Genomic DNA, 24,560 nt, shown 5'->3' on the forward strand with positions numbered 1-24,560 from the left:
ATTATCCCGGGCTTTAAAGCTTATGGACAGACAATACATTTATAAGCTTAAAGCTGAGAAGGCTAGTGATCTGCTTTCATCTGCCACATCCGAATCCCAAAGTTCAAAGTTCAACTAGCCCATCAACACATCCCAGTACATCCTGAAAGCATCAAAATCTGTTATTCAGACCTTTGCAAATGTCTCATTGCTTAAGTGGATGCTATTGAATCAGAATCTCTCTTCAACAAATAAAGCATCAATGAACGAATCTAATAAAGTATAACAATCTAAGCCGCATTCACAGCCTTATAGATGTTTCATTCAAAATGTTTAAACCGACTACAACTTTACATTCACTTTACCAACCCTGAAGCTTTAGATCCTCGATCCTTCCTGTCTCTATGTAAGGAGAGTTGCCTAACCAGGCCAACTAACCTCCACCTACAGAAACCTCTGGTCCTCCTCCAAATAAACACTACCACATACAGACTACAAACTCCAAGCCATGAAAGACCTCACCTGCCCAGCACACCTTACCTACACGGCGCTCTCTGTTTAGAACAACTTGTCTGCTCAGCTCTGTGGAACCTGGTCTGTATTCACACTGCAGGAGCCCAAACCAGAAGAAGAACAGAGCCCATAAACCTTTTATACCCCCCCCCATCCATCCCAGCAGGTCACAGTGTCCTTCAGCCCATTGAGCTCAATCACTGCCCCAGGGCCCATGTCTGCATTGATGTAACACTGTGGTTCACTGTCATTCACAAACTCAGCCCAGACCCAGGACCAGGAGAAGCTAGACGGGCACATACACAATTGATGCTTCATTTAAAATGATTGGGACATTTTTGGTCAAAGTTGATTTATGACTGAGTCACTCGTTGGATTATTGCTGTATTGCTTTACATTTGCCATAAGCCTGTTGTATAGATGTTTAACCAATAGTGTTTGCATTTTACAATGGCCGGCATGTTTATGGCAAAGAGTTGGCTAAATGCCCACAGAATCCCGGAGGTCTTTCCCGAGGTCTCATTGTTCTCATATCCCATGTTTGTCCTGTGGTTGAACTGATTTTACTCAGACTAAAGGTTTACGCTTCATTCAGGCTTCACATCGTTTATTTAAGAATTCTTCATGAATGCCGACCAAAACCCGAAAAAGGTGTTGGATCATTGTCTGCATGGGGGGCAGGGGATGTAATGGACTCCCTAATAAAACCAACAAACCGAGCCCCATGAACAGAGACTCCCAACGCACGAGAACGGAGCCATCTGTAACAGAGAGCACCAGTGGCCATGACATCATCCAGCCCAGACCATAGAAGAACATCCATCTGAGCTACTTGGTATGCCTGGCAACGAGTCCTCTGAAGCAGCCGACCTCAGGATTACCGTGCCATCTACCCACTTCCTGAGAGGGGAGGACCGGCGTTCTATTCACCAGAGTTGCTTACAACTGTGGATTACAAACAGTTGGATGTAGAGGAAAGCTTTACACTGTTTATAGGTTTTCCACAGTCAAACTTTTCCACTTTGCTCCAGACTTTCTTGAAACGGTTTGAGTACCTTCTGCAGGAGCTATTCAAACGGGTCTCGTTTCAGCCCAAAACCACTGAAACTGGCCGTCGACATTGGTGTTGCCAGAAAACCTGCAGTTGGGTTCAGGGTGGCTAGCTAGAGCCAGTGAAACTAATGAGGTGGCTGACCAAAGGGAGCTTTTAAATCACTCAATGTAAGGGAATGGAGTTGTTCATTTGAATGAGGGGATTAAAAGGTTATTAACATGTAAGCCAAAAGGTTCATTACTTGGCCTAAGGCAAAGGGACAGGAATTCTCCTGTGTCTCCTTGCATTCCTCATTAAGTCTCTCTTAAATAGAGAGATTTAATGAGGAATGGCTTCAAGGACAAAATACAGAAATAACAAATCTATGTGAAAGTGTGTGGATGGAAAAAAGGAAGGGGACAAATCTTTAAGAGGTGGTAGAGTCAAAACTGCCAGCCTCTACCAAAATGAATGGACTGTGCAGATTTCTACCAAACCAGAGTTATTAAACCCCTAGAAAAAGAGTAATGTACTTTTGTACTAGAACCATTTCCAGACCTAGTTGTTGATAGCTCCCATCGTCCAATTAACAACAATGTGGGTCAATGAGTGAGGCCTCGTCTGTCAATATGATTAGAGGACATGCTATTGACTGGCTACACTACAAACACACATCCGCGTCAAACTGACCCATCTGCAAGTGCACAACACCAAACACCATTCATTAAATCTCATGTCACAGTCTTTCCTATAAATACCAAATGTTATTTGTTATACATGTCAGAAATCTCCAAAACCAAAAATGGCAGGATTATCGTTGGACGCAATAGGGCACAATGCAATGTTGATGGCTCAGTGAGGTGCAGGTTTATAGTACTCTGTAGAGCAGATGAGAGAATGGCTGGTTGTGGTCTCAGGGGGCAGCTGAAGCCCCACACAGGAATGCCACAGCAAATCTTTCTTCTTAGCTAGCACTCTACCTCAACTACATGAACAATATGTGTTTTTATTGATGCACTGGACTCGATTGTAGAAATGGCATGCATAGATACATCATGTACATATTTCATAATACACAAGACCGTGTCTTGTGATCTCCATCGACTTGTGTCAGTCTTTGAAACGCATTGAAGCTCTCTCTCTCTGTGTGTGTGTGTGTGTGTGTGTGTGTGTGTGTGTGTGTGTGTGTGTGTGTGTGTGTGTGTGTGTGTGTGTGTGTGTGTGTGTGTGTGTGTGTGTGTGTGTGTGTGTGTGTGTGTGTGTGTGTGTGTGTGTGTGTGTGTGTGTGTGTGTGCCGGGACCCTGAAATGTTTCCGGTGCTGCTGAACAAAGTTAGTGCTCAATCTCCAACGTGCAGGCTGGCAGAGAGGAGGGCCTGGAATGTCCCGTTTGTCATCTTGTGTGCTGAGTAAGTGGGGCGCAGTGCACCCAATTGACCACATCCCAATCCATTACATCGGCTGTGTTGACAGCAGCAGAACAAATGCACCGGGACTCGATAAACCCATGAGAATAAAAGCGACTGAGACGCTATGAGTAGAGGGCAAGAAGCAGGTCACTCATCCGTCATAATTAAAACAACAGTCCACTTTTGAACGAACTTTTAATGAGATTTCACAGCGGGACTTTAACGGGGTCCACGGGGCGACGGCGGCTACACACCGTCCTTGAGAACCAATTAGAAAAGGGGACGTGAGCGAGCGCAGCGTCATCAGATAGTGTGGCTGAGAACATGCTGCCGCTGCAGTGCTGCTTGTTGATGTTGGAGCCTAGTGTTGAGTTCAGCTGCCACTGTAATGACCGATTACGACTTGGAGACAGAAAAGGCCACTCACTCTTGGGGGGGGGGGGGAAGCCTCACATTACGATCTGGGAAATTAAGACTTCTTCTACTTCTTCACGTGGTGGATGTTGTTGTAAGCCTCTGTGTGATGAAAGCCCTTTTCAACATTGTGAACATTTGAGTCTACAGAGCAATTTACAGCCCAAACAATGCTCGCTGCACAGCTCAACAAATACTCGGCCCGTTGCTGTTTTTTCTGCTCTCACATTACCATTTGAGAGAAGGGATCGTATTGAGCATCTTTAAGAAAAGACAAGGATGCACAGTGGTACACCCATTCATGCAAACTGCGGAGTCTCTGTTAAACTTAATTTATAGCCTTAGCAGATGAACAGCAGTGTGCTCTTTAAGAATCTGTTTAACAACGAGCTATGCACCATGGGAAATCGAGTCATTTAGCTTTTCCCCAACAGTAGGTCCACACTAAGGATTTTGAGTAAGAAATTCAGCACTACAAATGCAATGCAAATGTCATAAAAAGAATGCCTTATGAACAACATGATCGTTATCCACCTACTAAATGCACTTTGTTTGAATAAGGTGATATTTGTAGAGTGGATGCTCTGTGAAGCACTCTGAATGGCAGTGAGGGTGCCCTTGTGGAACAGTTAGTAGCAGGTGGTGCAGCATTGAGCGTGCTGGCCCAGCTGTGTAAATGACGTGGTTGTTTGGTTGGTTAAAGCAGAGGTCTTTGAGATGCTACTACACTGTCAGACTGAAGCTTGCTAGTGGGTACACAGGCTTAGCTATGATGGACATGTGTAGATGACACACACACACACACGCACACGCACACACACACGCACACGGACAGGGACAATTAAGACCCATCAGCTAACAATCAGCTTTAATAGGGGACCCAAAAGCCGATGCTGTGGTACTGTGGTATACTCTTTGACTCTCCTGTAATAGACACCAGGTCATGTTACACACCAGTATCCAATGACATTAGCACTCATAAGCCTTTAACATCCCTGCTCTGCTCCAGTCAGTCACTAGTATTCAGGTGCACTTCACTTTACCATTAATGATCTCATTCCATTAAGACTTCCATTACATCCTCTATCTTGATCATCCATAAGATTCCAGTGCAATCAGCTAAGTAGGGTCTCTGCAAAATAAGTTGTTCAAACAGCTGTTAGCCGGTGTGGAAGGGATTCCTTCTGCAATATACATGAGCAGATTACCAAAGGCCCGGTCACACAGACACACAGACACACAGACACACACGATCGGAAGGTACATACCTCTGAATCAATGTTTGGATCAGAGTTCTCTGCCATATTTATCTTTTTGCCAGTATACATCCTTTTCCCAGTATAAATCCTCTTAATGGGACCAGCAAGGCCAGGAGATAAGACGGACCAAAGTAAACAGCATCTTTCCTGAGGGCACCCCGCATTACATAACCACACCTCCTCTATTTACGTTCACTCCAGTAGCTATGCCAACTCGCATTTAGGCTGGAAGGACATCTTGAATACACACTCTTACGAGCTCCATTTCAACCACTGTCAGTCTAAAATATCCAGATGGCTCCACCCCTTCTCCTCGTGTTTCAGCCAATGTGTGGCTGGCGTGCAGGTTGTGGGAGGGACCAAGGCTGCTGCAGCCTGATGTGATCCTCAGACTTCAGAGAGGCTGCTGCTCTGCAGGGGGGCTCCACAACAGTGGCCGTGCCGCCTTAAACCAAGACACACACACACACACACACACACACACACACACACACACACACACACACACACACACACACACACACACACACACACACACACACACACACACACACACACACACACACACACACACACACACACACACACAGGCCTTACCGTATAATCTGCCAGGCTTACGATGTTGAGGGAGCTCTTGTTTTAATCACTCATTCTCAAGGAGCTGAGGCTTTGTAATTACAGAATTTCTTTGGATTTTGTGTAAATTGTCTGCTGTAAGGAAAGTATAGAAAAGCTGGCTTAATGATAAGACCAAAGAAAAACCACTTCTAAGGATGGTGGGTGAAATGAGCACAGGACGAAGCTAAGGTATAAACACGAGTCCAGTTGGACCAAGCGTCTCACATCAAACTAAATAACAAAAATGAAATATCCGAAATGTATAGATGTTGTTCAGCCTTTTTTTTTTTAAAGTAATTATACTTTGATGGAAAATCCTAGGAAGGATGTTGATCCAACATCTCCTCATCAGGAAACAGGACAGACAGCATCTGTCTGAAGCTTTAATCCTCCTGCTTGACCCTCATTTTAGGGATGGCTATCAAGGATCCTCCTTAGTGGCCTGCTGATCTAGGGGTCAGCTTTACACAGCCCCACGCATGCTACATACTACCACACACACACACACACACACACACACACACACACACACACACACACTAGAGGGCCTTTGAGGGCGGATCATATCCCAAATCATCCGGTGGAGGGCCTAGGGGCGGGGCCCGGGGAGGACTTCCTTGATGAAATCCATGACACTAATAGAGCGGCCACAGAAAACACTGCATACCGAAGTGCAGATGAACAAACAACCACTGCAATCTGGCATCACAGGGCTGGGTTCTGGTTGGATCCCCACAAACGACCCCAGAGAGACATGGAGGTTGTTCCTTATGTCTGGGTTTTTATTGTTGTTGTTCTATGTTTGTAACCGAGTGTCTACATGTGTTTAGGGGTTGTGATGCTGGCAAACTCCCTTCGAAAGAAGATGGTTTTTCTCAGGTTCGATTGGTGACGGGGAAAAGAGACCTCTGCCTTTGAATGAAATATTACTTTGTTATATTCTGTTCCACTGTATACATTGATTTCAAGGGTTAAAACACAAATACATGTCAAGCACAGATTTGAATGGTTGCACAGTGTTATGTTATCATCTAACACTATATTTTCCCTGGCATCTTTCATACAAGCTCGGTCCTGGGATTCAAGTAGCCATACCCAAATAATAACGCTTGCGTTAACACAACAGTGATCCATAATCTGCAAAGTGCCATTGTTTATGGATCGATATGGATTTTCCATTTATAATTTATATATATGGCAATGTGTGCATCAACAATACACTCTCTTCCATCCTCTCTGTTTTCTAATTGAGCGAATGGAGGGAAGAAGGCAGTATAGAGAGATTATAGTGCCACCTATTGCTTTGCTTGATACTGTTCACGAGTCACAATGTATGTGTATTCTTTTTTAATTGCACATAATGATTGACAAACAGTGCAGTGGTTTTATACACAAACTTTGCACAATCTTTATTGTGCGACCATACAGTTTAGTGACGGACAAGGTCGCATAAAGTGTAGAGAACGTAAACAAGGAACAGGTTGGTGTGATAGAAGCTCACTCCCACTGACTCCAACCAAGGAATCCGTCCACTGCTCAGGAACATAAATATTGTTCCACCAGTAGACTCTAGATCTGCCGAACCTACACTTCCTACACTTCCTCCTCTATTCAATTAGGCCTGCTTTATCGGACAGAGGAGGGTGAGAAAAAAATGCAGTGTGCCCCCCCCCCCCCCCCTTACTTTGTTTCCCCCCCCGCTCTCGAAGTGCAACAATGGGACAGGAGGTTGCGGTGAATGCTGTACTTCCATTGGGGGCGGGGGGCGACTGGGGCAGAAATCCCATTGGGTAAAGAGGAATTAGGCGCTCCATTGTTCAAAGGCATTTTTCATCAAGCCGAGAGAATTCCATTGAGAAATGAAAACATTCGCTTTTCATCAATTTGAGGGGACATTAGAAGGCTTTAGTTGGACATTACTTAAAGTCTTTCCACTGTATCCCACATCCATCCATCCATCCATCCATCTTGTTCACTACTTATTCAATTAGCTGGGAAACTGGGCCTCTAACACAGATATAATCTCTAGAAAAAATCCAAGAGGACTTAAATATGTTAATAAACTCAGCACCGCACCAAAGAGGAAGTTAAAACGGACAGAGCCATGAAAAATACGATTAAAGCCTGAATTTGTGAAAGTCTGCCTCTAGCAGTATAGTGGTGCGAGTGTGAGGCTAGCTACTTTCACACCGTGTTTAAAATATAAAGCTCATTTTCCACCTTCCCCCACCAGCAGTGCCTCCATGGTGGTTCCCCCTCCCACCCAGATCATAAGAGCCTCCTTGGGGAAGGCCAGAAGTCCACTCCCTCTCTACAACCTGACGTCTAAAAAAGAAGAAGAGAGGAGGCCATCTCCCCTTTCCTGGAATAATCTGACATTAATCTAAAAAACAAAATCTAAAATAATTAATTCATGTTCATGTTCATTCGTCAATCGGTTGAACGTTTTACCTAGGCCTCAATGTATTTGTGGACTTTTGCCATTCAACAGACTTGTCAGAGTCAGGTCATATCAGCGTTTACCAGCGATTCCTTGCCCTGTTGTGACAGAACCAACTTTGATCCACCTCACTGTGATCAGAGCGCAGGCAGGCGGCCAGCTCTGCAGCACCACAGGCTGAGGCGGGGCCTCCAGCAAGGCCAAAGGCTGTCGGGAGGGCTTATTTTAGGCCCGTTTCTATTCGGCTGACACTCCCATAACATCCATCGTCTATAGCGAGTCACATGTAAAAAAAACCAAACATAGTTAGCCATATGGAAAGCATTAATGATAAGTGTGATGCTCGTAACCGCTCGGTGTACCAGGAAAGCGCTGTGATCACCATGGATGACGGGACTGCATGGTACACGGTGTGACCTGCTGAACACGCAGCAGCACGGTTATCACTTCAAGCAGCTGGGAAACTTCAATCAGATGTACCGTTTCAGTTGGGACGTTCATGCTAAACGCTAATGCTCCGCGGACACACACGCACACAAATATAAGCTATAATGTACATTTTCAAAGCCACAAGAGGGTATGTCGTTAGCGATGCAAATTCTTATTCTAATTATTATCAACAGTTGGCAGAGAAAGAAAGTATGCTGTTTATATTTAGCTATTATACAAAAATTTGGGAGATTATAATGTCTATTGCCGTTCAATGACCCCTACACGGCGGTTTGTACTGCAGAGCTGCGCAGCACATTTCCCACCATAGAACAAATTGCCTTTTTTTTTTTTATCCGGTCTGGAAGGTGATTTCCTTGTTTATTTTAAGTGGCGTTACCCAAACCCAGTTAGGGGAAACCGACACCTATGAGCAGAAAAAAGCTGCAACAGACAAAACATCTGTTCTCTGCTGAACTCTGGCTGGCCGGTGAAAGTGGAAGTCAAGGGAAGGCTATGGGACCGTGCTTCTGTTCCACCGCATTCCACACCTATCTGTCTGTCTCCCACGCCGGCCCTGCAGCAACGCAGACGTACCTCCTCTGATACCTCCTGCTGCTAGCGGGGCCTTATCACCATGTTGATACCGGCGAAAACGGAAGCTCTGTGGAGCAGTGTTTTTGATGTGTGATATACAGATCAAACGGGACGAGTGATGTCAGCGTCTGGGCATGACATCCTTTGTCGCTGACGGACTCTAGTTTTAGAACCAAACTTCAGGGATCCTTCTTACTTCCTTTTTTTTTGGTCTCTCCAGCAACTACCTAGATATACTTTCCCAGATCATTGTTGTTGTAAGCTGAATAGCGAAACTCAAACCCATCACAAGTGCAAGTGGAAGCATGTATCGATTTATTGGACAATGCCACCTCAACTTTCTAAGAATACAAGATGTTCCCTAAGCAGGGCAATGCGTCCCACTGTTGGCCATTCGCCATCAACCAATCAGCTGTTTTCAGTCTGGAGGTGGCAGACAGACATGAAATTGACTGATAATGAGCATACGGTTCCCTGGCATATGACTTGTCATCTAAACTTCCCAATGAGACTGGAGTCTTGAATTCGCAGCTCATCCACCACGCTCCCTGACCGCATGGTATCCTGAGGCGTCTGGGGTCAGTTCCCTAGCAACAGATCTGTTCCAAGGGTTATCTCCTATACTTTAAAGATGGGTGTAGTGTTCATAGCACAGGGAGTGAAGGACAAACAGAGAACCTTTTTTTTTAATTCCTGGGCCTCTGTGATTGACACCCTACCACAACATGACTTCTCCCTGGGCGATTATAAAGTATGGCTCTTGGCTATGAACCAAAGATGTTGATTTTGTCCCAATAGTTTCCAAATGAGTCAAAATATTCAGGCTCAAATCTTTCAGCCTAAAAAAATAGGCAAATATTTTTCTACCAGTGAACTAATCGAATTGATTCCCAAAATATTTGAAGCTGAATTACCAAAAAATATATATCATACATCATGCTATTTTAAGGGAAAAAGGCAAACATTTAAATCTTCACATGTACAAAACTAGAACCTACATACATGACGTTTCCAGTCCATCTAAAATGATCTACCCTCTATCCAAGATTTCAATGCAAAATCCTACAATGTCATCGAGTCCTAGCCTCTGCCATGGTGTACAGTCTTGCCTGGGGTGGGGTTCCTCTGGCCTGGGCCTCAACATAAACTCTAGCTTAATTGTCCTCTTCCCCACTAATCTTTCGTGCCCATTCCCTTCACAGATGCAGCCCACTTCTCTAATCTCGCAGCCCCCGAAAAGCCACATAAAAATGAAAAGCCAGGAAACCGCAAAAAACGTGCCCATTTAACCCCACACGTCCACATACGGCAGGGTAGTGCTTGGATGCCTTGCCAAGCGGCTTATTTGTGACAGAACCACCACCAGACCCCACACATGCAAGGCAGCCAAGGCCTCCTGTACAGGGTACCAGCAGTCTCGCCGGGGACGCGCACACACACACACACACACACACACACACACACACACACACACACACACACACACACACACACACACACACACACACACACACACACACACACACACACACACACACACACACACACACCTCGTGATTTCGACGTTAGCGACAGTGATGACATGATCTATGACGGGCTCATTCTCAAAACTTTTATGTTCCGAGTCGGGTCCGAGCAGATGGTTATCCTAAATAAACAGACAAGGAATCCATCATGGAGCATATCGCTGTCAAGCAGACACAATAATAAACGAGGTGAATGAAAACGGATCTTCGTCCCTCATGCATTTCACACACACACACCGGTCGAGCCAAGTCAGGTTATTGTTCTATGGAGAGCGTGAGTACTACGCTATACTGCACTACGCACAGCCTATATTATCATACAGCTCCTGGTCATAACACAGGTGACGGATGCTGCGTGCTACACTTACCATTCAGCAGGCGACCACGAGACACACGGACAGACACCGGTCCTCTGCAGAGCCCAGAGACGCCGAGCAGCAGCGGAGGACGACAGTATTACAATGAAACATGAAGGCTGTATCATGCTGATAGGCTGCCCGAGGCAGAGAGCTCACAAAACAGAGTCTGGATGAGAAGAAAAGTACTAGAAGGATCCATGCACGGACACACACACACACACACACACACACACACACACACACACACACACACACACACACACACACACACACACACACACACACACACACACACACACACACACACACACACACACACACACACACACACACACGTTATTACTATTAAAAAAATGGGTCAATGGCACCAAATAACTAGATGATAGCTAACTATGGTCTTCTGTGGTCAATCTATGCAGAGGGCTGTGACCACTGGTTTGTTTAGCTAACTGCTACCCTGGGGAGGGTGTGTTTTGGTACAGTCGGTGGGGCATGTTAATATCTATTTAGACTGGCCACGGCCGGCTCACTCATCTACACGGACAGAAGAGAAGCCAGCAGAGCAGTCGGACACATTGGGAGGCTAGTGCTCAGTGTGGAGGTTCAGTGTACCATAATGAAAACCAACTGCATTGATGAACATTAATACAGTTTCTCTCATTCATTATTGCAAGTTATATAAAAATAGATATTTAATGAAGTTGAACCATATGTGTAGAACGTTTCAAGTGGAATGATTAATTATCCTTCACAGTGTCATGTTAATCGTTCAATTTATATCGTTAAGGAGCAATGTTAATGAGTAATGAGAGAAATTATATAAAAACGTCATGCAGCCAGCTAGTCACACGGCCTCCTGCAGATCTATACACCGTGACATTCATCCTGCCATTCAAAACCCCCGGGAGCAAATCAGCAGGGCTTATGAATGTCACAGAATGCACAATTAAGAAAAGTGCATGTTTAATTCTACCAGTCAACAGACATTAACGGTGCAGTGTGTAGGATTTAGTGGCATCTAGTGGAAAGCGCGCAACACCATTGCATTGTTGATGTAGAGAACAGAGAAAGCAAAAAATGAACTGTCCCTTTAAAAACCCACATGCCAATGATGCTTTGTTAGTTGTCATAGTAATGTGCCCGGTTAAGCTGTAGGATGCGTTGTGCATGACATTATTGAGGCCATACCAACTAGTTGTCCATACCTATTTAACTAGGAAAGAATATTACTTATTTCAATTGGCCCACTTAGATAAGAGCAGCGGAGGAAAGAATGAAAGAAAGAAAAGTATACGATAACACGCAATTTCTGTTTTACACTTCCTCTGTGTGTCAGCTCACGGGGTATGGAGGTGTTAAAACAACCAACTGTTATCCATGATAACAGTTGCCATGATGCCATTGTTGGATCCTGCTTATGTTTATCTATTTTAGGGTTACTTTCTTCATGTGAAAGATAATAGTTTTACTTGGTCTTATTTGTGGCCACAGGCAGAAAATGGTTATGAAACTAAATAAAAGCATGGAGAACATTTGATCTATTGTTAAGTAAATGAGCTTGGATTTGAGATCTGACAAACATTTCCTAGTTGGGAGAAGTACTGCACTTCTCCCCACAGCTTTGCATAGGTTGAACAAGCTCAAAAGGCCTTTAATCACAAAAAATAAAAAAAGTCGGATTTATTTCCGGCAAATGGGACACGTCACATGGGCCTCAGAACGTTCCACTTTGTAGAACACAAAAAAAGAACTAAGTACAGCTTAAGCAATATGGTGGCGACACTTAAAACATTGGCTCTTTCTCTGCGGATTAGCCAGTTTAAACTGAAATACATAAAAAAGAATGTAAAAAAATCATAGTTTCAATAAAACAACGGCTTCTCCTCCATGCTAGCAGAAGTCTAATTGCTGACCCAAAGTCTGGATTCTCAGGCTAACTATTAATAGCTCACACACCAGCAGCTAGCAGAGAGCTACCAAGGCAGCAAGCAGAGACCCAGCACAACCGGGCAGACCTATGGTCCACTTGGCCCGAACCGGGCTGTTGATTAGAAAGAGGAAGAACCTCAGATGTCTTCCTGTACTATGCAATGTACTACCTCCCAGCTGAAAGACCAGAGCAGTTCAGTGACCGCACATTTTGAACACATAAAACCTAGCGCCAAATATAACAAAACAGAACCCCTTAAAAAAAAGGATTGATGGAACTGCACACATGGGTAGGATACATACTTGTTGCTTCGCTGTGAAAAACCCTAATGTTACAAGTCTCAAGTGCACCATGTTTCCCCCATCCTCCCAAAAAAGGAGGTTTTCGTAGTTTATCTAGCTATATATGTAACTCCTCTGGGACAGATTCTTTGCTGCTTGAAAAGACTGAATGGTATGCGTGAAATATGATGAAGCACCGGCTGGCGATCCCCCTCTAATGGAAATGTTTCAGACAAAGGGGCACCCCGTTGGGAAGGATGCCCAGTGCTCCCAACTGGGCAGTGGTGCAAGGTCCGAGGCAACACCATTACCATAACTAGACCTCTCATTCAGAGGCGGCCAACACTGACCTTAATGGACGAGAACCAAGAGGGGAGCAACTTCACAACGGGGCTGCCAGCAAGGTCTACCGGGGATAATACTGTACTGCAGGAAGCATTCAATCAAGGCCAATTTGACTGGTAGGGGGTTTATAAATACATCGACAACCTGGACCTCCAGACGCATGTTGGATGGGCTAAAGCCGGGGTTCTTGAAAATAAATACTCCATGTGTTTTTGGTGATGGATGGTGAACAGTCAAAACAAACATGAAATGCTTTTTTTTTTTTGTCTAGCAGATGAAATTCTGCCCATTTGTTTAAAATGTGTGTGGGATATTGTCTTTGTGACGTTATGCAATAGCTGTCGCCATTGCATAACATTTTTACAGTCCCACTTACTGTGTAGGCCTTGACTTGCCCATAGAAAACTATTTCAGAGCCATAGCCTGAGTCAAGATGACCAGAAAGTTCACTTAGCCATGATCAAGAGTGGAGTGGAGATGCTCTCCAATGATGACGCTTTCGATTGTCTTAGGCAGAAACAACGAATTGGCAGTAGCTAAGAGTGACATAGAGTTGCTACAACTACACAAATACACACATTTCACCACACGATATCTGCGGCACCACAGCATGCATATACAAGTACAACACGATATGGGCACACGTAATACTTCAACAGAATACCTAAACCAAGGTTTCCTCAATTAAAACAATGCACCCTCCTTTCAAGAGTCCTGATTGTATGTTTAATATATTGGAACTAGACCATCATAGGAAAAAACAACAATCAGTTATCATTAAATATTTCCCATAGTTTGAGATAACAGATCTGGAAGGCTTTCCGAACAATAATCGCAGCATAACTCTTAAAAAAAGCTTATTCTCTTCCATGTTCTTGAGCGTTTCTATATTCTCTCCTCTCCTGGGTTATTAATAATTTAGCAGGTGAGACCGGATGACGTGCGAAAAAGCAAACTGTGCATTAAACAGCTGTTGGTTTCGTCATTCCTTTGAGTTTATTAAATGAATGAATGAGTGTGTGATATCACTGTGTTCTGAGAAGACATGGAATTAACAACTTTAGTTCCCACAAGAGCCTCCCTCATACCAGAAGCAGATAAACTCAATGTTTTATAGGATACAAGTGCCAAACAAAAATGGCACACATCTTTTCTTGTTTAAACAATAAATAACAAAATTATGCATTTTAAAACAAATGTAATTGTACTGCAACCTAGGTGGTAACATACCTTTCCATTTTAAGGATATATCAAACTGCTCAAAAAACCCAGGAGGGAGGTTGACCTATAAATAAACAGCACTCTGAATATATGTCAGTGTCTGTCCATAAAAAGGTTGCCAAGGGCAACCTGTAACTCTCCTCTTTAGCTACCGGATGTTTCTCACCCCCCTTTTTCAAATAAGCAGGTTTCTGAAAGGAAACTGGAAGAGGTTAACCGACAGTAAAAAAGGCGGAAATCATTAGCTGATTATGGCTGCTAAATACTGGAGAAAGCTCCATAAAATCACAGGGCGTCCCTGTGTCCACTTAACCTTTGAAGATTATATGAATACACCAACGCACAAACACATTGCTAACAGTACATAACACCCACAAAGCACATGGGACACGCCTACCTCTAATGATACAGGTTCACACCCATAGAACCCATGATACGTTGGGAAAGAGAGAGAGACCGAGACAGGGAGAGACAGACAGAGACAAAGAGACAGAAAGAGAGGAAGAGGAACAGAAAGCGTGACACAATAACAGAAAGGTACAGCGTTGTGGTGGTGCTGATGGTGTAGCGGTTGGTGCTACTGGTGGTGTAGCGTGTGGTTCTGCTGCTGGTGTCAGGCCCTGTAGCGTGTGGTGCTGCTGGGGTTGTCAGGGCCAGTAGTGTGTGGTGGTGCTGGTGTTGACAGGCCCTGTAGCGTGTGGTTCTGCTGGGGTTGTCAGGCCCTGTAGCGTGTGGTTCTGCTGGGGTTGTCAGGCCCTGTAGCGTGTGGTGGTGCTGGCTTGGTCAGGCCGTTGAACAGACCATGGCCTCAGAGTGGGGTTGTGTTGGTTTAATGGGTTAGTGGTGACACAAGGACTCCAGGTTAAAAGCATCGAGGAGGCGTTTGAAAGGCGAGGGGAAAAGGACAGAAAGCAGAGGGGATGCAGGAGCCGCATGAGGCCTCTTTGAACCTCAGATGAGATGCACATGTTGCTCTCGGTTCCTCTGAACCCACAATTTGGGCACTTCTGCTTCTTCTTATAATCTCTTTCGTTGCAGCCGATGGCCAGGGCTCAAAAATACTACTCACAAACCATTCACCGAATGCACGCTGTACCAAACTCCTTCCTACTAATAGATGGTGACAAGGTTTACACTCTTTTTATATTTTTTTGTGCGAAGTGTGAAACATAGATGTCATCTCTATGACTCGAGTACCTCATTAAAACCTGGTACAGATTATATCATGAAAGCACACGGTCGGATCAAGATAAATATAGAAAAACTACCTTCATGGTAAACAATGCGTAATACGTATTGTGCAATACGTAGTAGGAAACCTGCCATATGCTGTCCGTCTGCTTCCAGCCCAATGAGGGGGAAGATATGGAATACACACAAATGGTTGCATGTAGAGCCACGCAGACACACAGGATTCACCCATCAACACACGTTCATAACCATGCACCTGGTGTGCCCAGCGCCATTGATTTGGTTGTTTTCCTAAGTGAATGACATGATAGACGAAAGAATGCTTTTAAAAATCCATTGTGGAGGAGCATGAAACACACACACACACACACACACACACACACACACACACACACACACACACACACACACACACACACACACACACACACACACACACACACACACACACACACACACACACACACAGTGAATCATGCAGTATTTTCTTTACATCCTGCCCCCCTTTACACCTATGATCGGAACATGTCACAGCTCGCACTCACATTCCATGCTTCACTTACACCCAACTGCTTTATTCTGACTCTGCAAATCTGTCAGTATTTGTTTAGCCTGTCGGTCTATGACTGCCTGTGTGTTTGTTGTACGAACATACAGCCCGTAGTGGATAAAAAGACGGTCAGCAGGCCATGCTCGCTGACAGGGACTTGGTGGGTCCAATACTACACCAAGAGGATGAAGGGTCTGGGGAATACATCTTAAACACATTCTGGCTACGATCTTTAGATCATACAGACCCACGGTATTAAATGCTTTCACAGCCATGCTAAAGCTAAACACCTTCATATTTAGTGTGAAGCCTTCGATGTTAACATTATTCAATTATTTTGGAATGCTTCTTCAGCAATACCGTTTATCCTTTTCCACCTCTTTCTGCAACCATGGTTATTCATTTATCATCTCTCCGATCTCCACAAATCCTCTCTTCCTCCTCCTCCTCCTCCTCCTCCTCCGCCTCCTCCTCCGCCTCCTCCTCCGCCTCCTCCTCCGCCTCCTCCTCCGCCTCCTCCTCCTCCTCGACAGGCATTTCCTCCCAACATCCAGCAGCACGATGGCCTAATCTAGAACTGGCTATTATACTCAGCTCATGGTCCCTAGCCTTCAGCATGTGGTTTAAGACATGCAGTAAGTCACCTCATATACACAAATAAATGCAACATGCATGCATAGATGCATTTTTTAAATTGTGAGCCGCAAAAAAGCTTAGAAAGCATAAGACCCCTGATGTAAGCCTCACAAATCACGTGAATTAACTTCATCACATCAACATATCAAGGGATAAAGAACCAAAAGAATAGCCTAAGTTGTACATTTTCTCTGCCAATCAAGAATTTAATTAATTAACAAGCAGAGCAAGGAGCCAAGTAAATGTGGTTAGATTGATCAAAAGTGGGCATAATGTATTTAAGATGCTCTGATGTTTACCACTTGGGATAAGGGAGCCAATAACCTGACACATTTCCCATCTGATGGGGACTGTTGTTTTAATATAACTCTACATGCAGCTCTTCGTATCTTGATTCTCTAATGCAGGTAGATAAGATCAAGTCATGCTGGCACAAAGCCCAGACTGCTGTTTGTCTCTCAAACCAGCCAGCTGGCAGGAAAAGTGCCTTGGTAGCGTTTTCCTGGAGGAGTGGAGTACTTATTGGTCAAAATGAGGTTTGTTAAAGCCCTACAGTGCTACAGAAAGTGGTATTAATCAGATGAAAATATAAAATGGTTTGAGTAATAGGCACACATTTTGTTGCGTACATCAATAATAGGTTGCCTTCAAAAGGGGATTAGGAATTAATGCGTTTCATCACAGCCGAGTTGTCTTATGGGTTTAAGAGTCCTGCTGGGAAGTGTAGGCCTGTTTTATGATCAAAACACTGCTTCTAAATATATCAGTCTCCGAGTTAGGAAGATAAGTAGATTAACACATGTGCACACAACAATGGCTCTGCGCTCTCTGTGCGGAACGACTTGAAACACACAGGTTTGCCTCTGCCTATCCATTGTAGTTCTTAGACTTGTATAAATGGCTTTCAAGTATGGGAACCCTCTTCATGCATGGTAAAGTGTCTTGTCTGTAAATGCTGCTGACTCAGGTCTGTCCATGGGTCTCTCTTAAATAAACTTGACTAAGCTCACCAAATAGCGATTTGATTTAGAAAAAAGGCGCATCATCTAATGGGTGGATATTGGATAGCCACACATCCCAGTGCCTAATGCTGTGACATCATGTAGTAGTTAAGACTGACCAGCACCACCACAGTGAAGTGACCTCTGCAGGCAGAGCCCTTCACAGAGACCCTCGGGTGTACAAACAAGTGGCGCGGTGCAGAAACTATGGGGGCCATGGGAACTGGGCGGGGAAATATTTATGAGGAAGACGGGGGGGTGGGGGGGAGGGGGGGGAACTGGCAGGAGCTTCTTCTTTGTGGCTTAGGAGGAATGTCTGGGTTGACCCTCTGGATGACCAAAAAAAACCAACATATCTAAGGCTGGAGGGCAAGCACAGGCTGACATAACACAGAAAGACAGACAGACAGACAGAACCTAGTCGGCCAGCAGCACTGATTAAAGCCCGTTAGATCGACGGATACGTGCCAGGCTGAGCAGGGTGAAAAATATAAATAGATGTCTCTGTTGCTGTCACAGGCCTGTAGTAAGCCCAGCCAATCTTTTCATTGGGCCCGAATCGGCCCGCATCAAACCGCTATGGCTGGCTGGCTGGTTTCTCTAAATGGCCTACACTGGCCTTGATTTAATAAAACAATACAACTATTGAAGGAGATAGAAAGGGATTCCCAGGTCACCAGCCTGTTTTGCCTCACCAAATCAAACCGCGCAAATAGATCCCACCCCCAGCCCGACCCCATAGCCAGGGCGGGGTGCTGCTCCACTGGGCCATCCCCGCCGTCCCAATAACACCAGCAATGACCTCTTCTGACAACGACTCGGAATGATGCCCGACGTGGGGGAGAGGGACTGGAGAAGGACCCACAGCGACAAGTGTGGTTCTTCCCCTCAATGAGTGGTACACAATGGCCCGCAGCACTGGAGGGCACAGAGCTCACAGGCACCCTTGTTCAGCTCTAGGTTCCGGGGTGATGGATTCAATTGGACATCATAATGCTTCGGATGAGAGAGCTATACTCCAGTCATGTGGTAGAAACTCTTGATACAGTAGGGCGGTTAGACGTCCCTTTGCGATACACAAAACACTGATTGGGATCTACAGGAAAGGAAGGCTCTGCAGCTGCACCATTTGTTTATGATTCAAGAGACCGAACCGAGAGTTCTGGGTTGCATCTTGAGCCAGCCTTTTTTTGGTGCAAGCCTTCTGTGTTGAATGCTATCAGATCAAACCAGACTCTCTGGGTTGTTGTCGTTGTCTTGTCCAAAGATTAAAGGACGGAGGGGTGCGGCACCACAACGTATCTCCGTCCAAGCTTCCTGTGTGCGAGTCCACATTGACACACACACACACACACACACACACACACACACACACACACACACACACACACACACACACACACACACACACACACACACACACACACACACACACACACACACACACACACACACACACACACACACACACACTAGGAGCTAGCAAGCTAATAGGCTAATAAAGTCCAAGTATAGCCTGCTGGGAATGCGACTAGGGAGGCGATTGAAGTCATCGGAGCTAATGGCTAGTTCAGAAAATGCCACAGTGGAATGCATCGAATGTCTGAGTGTGTGAGAGGGACAGACAGACGGGAAGAGAGAGTGAGAGAGAGAGAGAGATGGGGAGGGATAGGAGGGCATTATTCCATAGGACACAGCTTCTCTTTTATTGGCAGTAAACAATGGGGAGGACTGCGTTCTCTGACTTTACTGTGTGTTTCCCCTGCCAGTGGAGCGGTTACTGCCACGGAGCTGCGTGACATCACTCCCTGTGTGTGTGTGTGTGTGTGTGTGTGTGTGTGTGTGTGTGTGTGTGTGTGTGTGTGTGTGTGTGTGTGTGTGTGTGTGTGTGTGTGTGTGTGTGTGTCTGGCCAGAGGAAACCACAATGGCACCCTCTTTTTTTCTTGGATACCACACCCGGTTAAACTAGGCTAGGCATAGCTTCTGTCTCTCTAGCGGCCGACCAGTTCTACAGCTACAACACTTGAACCCGGGTTGGTTTCATTGTGAGCGGGACTGCTGTATTATAATTAACAGTAATTACCCGCAAATTTTGCCGTCAGTGCCAGTGGAAACCAGCTCAACACACATCTATTGATATGATGCCATACCATTCAAGGGACGAGCAGAAAAAAACAACAACAAATAAAATAATCATACGTCATCTGTCCTGTTAGATGACTTCAGCTAGACGCACCGGTTGATTGTCATCAGATAACGCCTCTCCCCCCTCTTCCTCTTCCTCTTCCTCTTCCTCCTGGGAGAGGAAAGGGACCGTTTGGAGCGAGAGACCTCTCTGACAGGTGTGGGGCCAGAGACCTCTCTGACAGGTGTGGGAAGAGAGACCTCTCTGACAGGTGTGGGGCCAGAGACCTCTCTGACAGGTGTGGGGCCAGAGACCTCTCTGACAGGTGTGGGGCCAGAGACCTCTCTGACAGGTGTGGGGCCAGAGACCTCTCTGACAGGTGTGGGGCCAGAGACCTCTCTGACAGGCGTTGGGCGAGAGACCTGTTTGACAGGTGTGGGGCGAGAGACCTCTCTGACAGGCGTTGGGAGAGAGACCTGTTTGACAGGTGTGGGGCGAGAGACCTCTGAAAGGCGTTGGGCGAGAGACCTCTGTGACAGGTGAGAGACCTCTGTGTGGACGGACCATTAAGGAACCCCTGGAGGTGTATTGCCACTTGATACTCTGACACTTTGTCACACGCACCAGGAATGTTGCTGAGGAGGAAGTTGTCTGTCATATGCCACACAGATTCCACCCTCCACCACCACCATCACCATCACTCACCATCACTCACCTCCCCCCACAACAACTCATGTGAAATGTTTGTGGTCGGAAAACAAACGCGCACACCGCACACTTCCATCTAAATACCAGCCGGACCCAGAACGGGACTCTAGCCTGCGGGACTCTAGCCTGGACTGGACGCTGGCTTGACACTCAAGCGCCAAGAGGAGAGGACCACTTTGAAGAGGCTGAAGAGAGCGAGGAGGAGAGTGTGTGGCCATACTAAAGATTATATTCAGAAGAGCTGACTCATTGTTTTGAAGAGCCACAAGTTTAACCAGATTCGGAAGATGAATAGAAGGTCAGTAACTCCATACAGCTGGGTGTGTCTTGGAAGCATCAGGGTGTGTTGAGTCTCACTTGAGTAAGACAAGGAACCAGAAATTCTGGGTTTACGTGCATCCACCCATCGTTCAGCAGTCAGGTATGACAAATTAAAGAAGACACACACGCGCGCACACACACACACACACACACACACACACACACACACACACACACACACACACACACACACACACACACACACACACACACACACACACACACACACACACACACACACACACACACACACACACACACACACACACACACACCGGATTTTTGCATGGAGGACCTCGGAAGTGAACAAACAGGTCCTTCAGCAGAGAGCTTTCGTTCAATCACACATTCAGCAATACAGATGACAAAAACACGGTTTTCTTACCTCATACTCTGGCAACAGGATCATCAGGAATAGGAAGGAATGGTGTCATAATCCAAACCAAATGGCCAATCGTGGAGAATGTGGAAAGAAGAGGATTTGGGATTATTAACAACATGCGGCTACTTTCAATTGAGAACCATTCAAATCCAGAGATTTCAGTAACTGTGGCTTGATGGCCTTTTCACTCATAAAGATCATGCATGGATAACTTAACCAGATATTGGTTGCAAACCGGCCATTGCGGTAACGCATATTTATGTGAAAAGCTGCAATAATCTGCATATCTGTGACCCCAAGCACAGTTTAAAATCCTTTTAAAGGCTGCATGTTTAAAAACCTTCTAAAGGCTGTATATGTTTAAAACTCTGCTAAAGGTTGTATATGTTTAAAATATACAGCCATGCTTCTAGTTTTATGCATGGTGCATATCAAATGATCTACACAACTTGGAGTGCTCTTAAAAGAGAGTATAATAAATAATATAGTTCTGTAGGGACTCCAAAGCCGATAGAATTCAGAATTCATAAATTACAGTGTTATACTACTTCAACCAAATGTAGACTCACTATGCATACACCTGATTTACTCTGCTCCTACAAATATCTATGTTACATACTGATGTCCATGTTTCCCCTACATCGTAACAACTGCGATTAACTTGAAATTTAAGACATATCATAACCAGCTCATTCTGAAGAGGGTATACACAACATGAACCGTGAAAAATGACTATACTTAGATGTGATGGCTCCTCCTACAGCGAGGGATACCACGTTTGCTTGTTTGACCTACATTTAAAAAAGGTCCTCCACCAATGAAAATGCTAGCCAGGCCGCAGTGGTATTGGAATGGAGCATTCCAATAATAAATAAAAAAAACTCCCTGTGGAACGCTAGTAGACATTGCTGACTGTGCCACCCATCCTAACTGCTGCTCCCGGGTAAACTTAGTTTGGCGCTTCCCAAGGTCACCGGGTGGATGGTGTGCGTGTGTGCGTTATTCAGTGGTCCGTAGAGGAGGAGGACTAACTCTACTTGTTAAATAGGCTGTGATCTATTCAGGAAGCCTTCTTAAGTCTTTGGTTTCAAATGAGGTTAGGAGCGGTGCACAAAGTAAGTTTCAAGTTAAAAATAGGTTCGCTATGTACTGGGAGTGGGTAGGGAAATGAAAAAAAGTCAACTCCGAATGTTTAAACTGATTAACACTGGCTTCACGCCATTCATCTAAAGATAGTACGATATAAGTTTGCTGCCATTTGAGAGTACACACAAAGAGTTAATATACAATACACCTGTTCCAAAGAAAAACTGAATGTTAATACACTAAAACAAATACAATCTCGCCGTGAGACCACGTTTCAGGGGCATGTGCAGTAGTCGGCCTCTCTAGACAGATGTTATGTAACTGGGTTTTCCCATCAGAATCTTAGCAGCTCTGTCCTAAACAAACGCAGGATTTCTAGATAGACCTCATGGCAGCTCGGGTGACGAGATAGACCCAGTCATAAAAGAGAAAGACTGACAACACCAACTCTCTGGCAATGATAGATTAGTGCTGGGTGTTGACACAGGGGATGGTAAACCAGGCGGTTTATGTACACATGTTCGACCACAAATTAGGGTGATAAGATATTGCCAAAATGCAGGGAAGTCGATGAGTGCAATATAGTAGTGGATAGTCTGCACCATGTGGTGGTGTGTTAACGTGAATAAAATGTGTGTATTACTGAATATCAGGATTCATTCCCTTGAGACTTTGTTTGTTTACGTTATCACTATACATCTGACTATTGAAAGACAGACTATTGAAAGATGTTCACCAAAATAGATGCTTCTTCCTTTTTACTACTTTGTTATCACCTCAATTGGAGGTTGGAGAAACCAGAGATGACACCAAAGACAGACGAAATGAACAAGATAGGTAAAAAAGGACTTGACCTCAGTATATTCCCTGCATGGCGCAGATCTCCTGAAACCTAGTTAGTTCCCAGTGTTTGCTTTCTCCTGCTCTCTGGGTCTTCACACAACCATCCTGCATCCCCCCCCACCCATCACGGGACCAGTGTTGATGAGCCAGATGTGTGACTGGAATTGGAAACACTGTTACAATCCTCCCGCAAATTTCACTAGATCAGATGGCTTTATAGATCAGGCAGGACATATGAACTATAGAACATAGTGTCACTTTCCCCCCCAAAAAATACATTTTCCGTCCACACTCATAGGAAACTGGACCGAAACGCTGCTTATCAACAAAAAAAAAACCGCGTTTCACTTAGCCAAGGGCAAACACTGACTGGCATGGCAAACAGAGATAATGCGTTTCACAACTGCTCTCAAGTAAACAAGCAACAGCATTTTACCCAATCCCTGAGGATCTCTGCATCCAGTGCAGCCACTGATGTATCTGCATCACTAGCAATCAATCTGGGCTTCTCCAAAAATAGTGTGTGGCAAGACAACATCATTCTTGAATGTTATGTTATGTTATGTTATTTGACGGACAATTAGCGCTCTCATCCTCCCTGTGAAGGGAGACAAAAGTATTGAGAAATTTTAAATGAGCGAAGTTTTTTTTTTCTATCTCAAGCAAAAATAAATACGAACACTTCTGATGATTCATCTGACAGCCATACGAAATAATCTAAATAAACTGACTCAGGGGGTGAGTCACGTCATTTAAAATCAAGTTTTTTCCACAAAGCTGGTCGATGCTCCGCATCCTAGTCGACGCTACGCGACTCCTTGCAAAGGACGGACTCGGTCGTGCGCAATAGTGCATGCATTGCACGGACCGCGTCTGGCTGGCACTCAGATGGGTCATTTAACGTTGTTGACAGTCGGGATCCAGCAAATAATAGGCCTACCGTGCACACATAAACATTAGTCTACTCACCGTGGTTGAACATTGAAGCTCGAAACCGGTTGGTTGGAGTCATATTTTCCATGATTCCAAAGTTTTTTCGCCCCAGCACTCAACGCAGTGATTTCAATCACAAGCCGATTGAAATATATATTCCTGAAATGTAGATTCCCCCAAAAAACTAGACAACGTATCACAGTGGCACATGCAAGCTTGCACCCTACAGCGTTAGGACAAGCTGTCTCTCTCTCGTTCATCTAGTTTACAGCGTAACAACCACGCACTGCGTATAATGTGGGAAGCTTTTAAACAGTGCACCGTTTTGGAAGCCAGCCTCCTGCCAGACCGGTGACGTCACGGGGCCCAATCTGCAACAGGAATGAAAACAATCGCACATGGTTTGAGACGGTGGTCATGTGACCACTACG

The 24,560-nt window shown here is 45.0% G+C and overlaps 1 protein-coding gene and 1 long non-coding RNA gene across 9 annotated transcripts in view; both read right to left on the bottom strand.

Moving 5' to 3' along the window:
• The window catches only part of septin4b (septin 4b), a 33,022-nt gene extending 9,622 nt beyond the window's left edge, over positions 1-23,400 (bottom strand). Inside the window, exon 1 of one of the 8 annotated variants that reach the window (XM_060076410.1) lies at positions 4,616-5,123. In XM_060076410.1, the coding sequence (XP_059932393.1) occupies positions 4,616-4,675 (60 nt within the window). In that variant the 5' untranslated portion in view covers positions 4,676-5,123. Of the gene's footprint in view, positions 1-501; positions 1,857-4,615; positions 5,124-10,584; positions 10,788-21,270 lie in introns of those variants that run through there. The other 7 variants (XM_060076408.1, XM_060076409.1, XM_060076411.1 and 4 more) reach the window with 7 other exon arrangements.
• Positions 19,022-20,427, bottom strand: LOC132475314 (uncharacterized). Its single transcript, XR_009529858.1, has 2 exons — positions 20,333-20,427; positions 19,022-20,278 (listed from the first exon to the last, which is right to left on the bottom strand). It is a non-coding gene; the product is annotated as an uncharacterized LOC132475314 (long non-coding RNA).
• Positions 23,401-24,560: the final 1,160 nt, after the last annotated feature.

This window comes from Gadus macrocephalus, chromosome 16 (genome assembly GCF_031168955.1).
Source record: "Gadus macrocephalus chromosome 16, ASM3116895v1".
Classification (NCBI taxonomy): domain Eukaryota; kingdom Metazoa; phylum Chordata; class Actinopteri; order Gadiformes; family Gadidae; genus Gadus; species Gadus macrocephalus.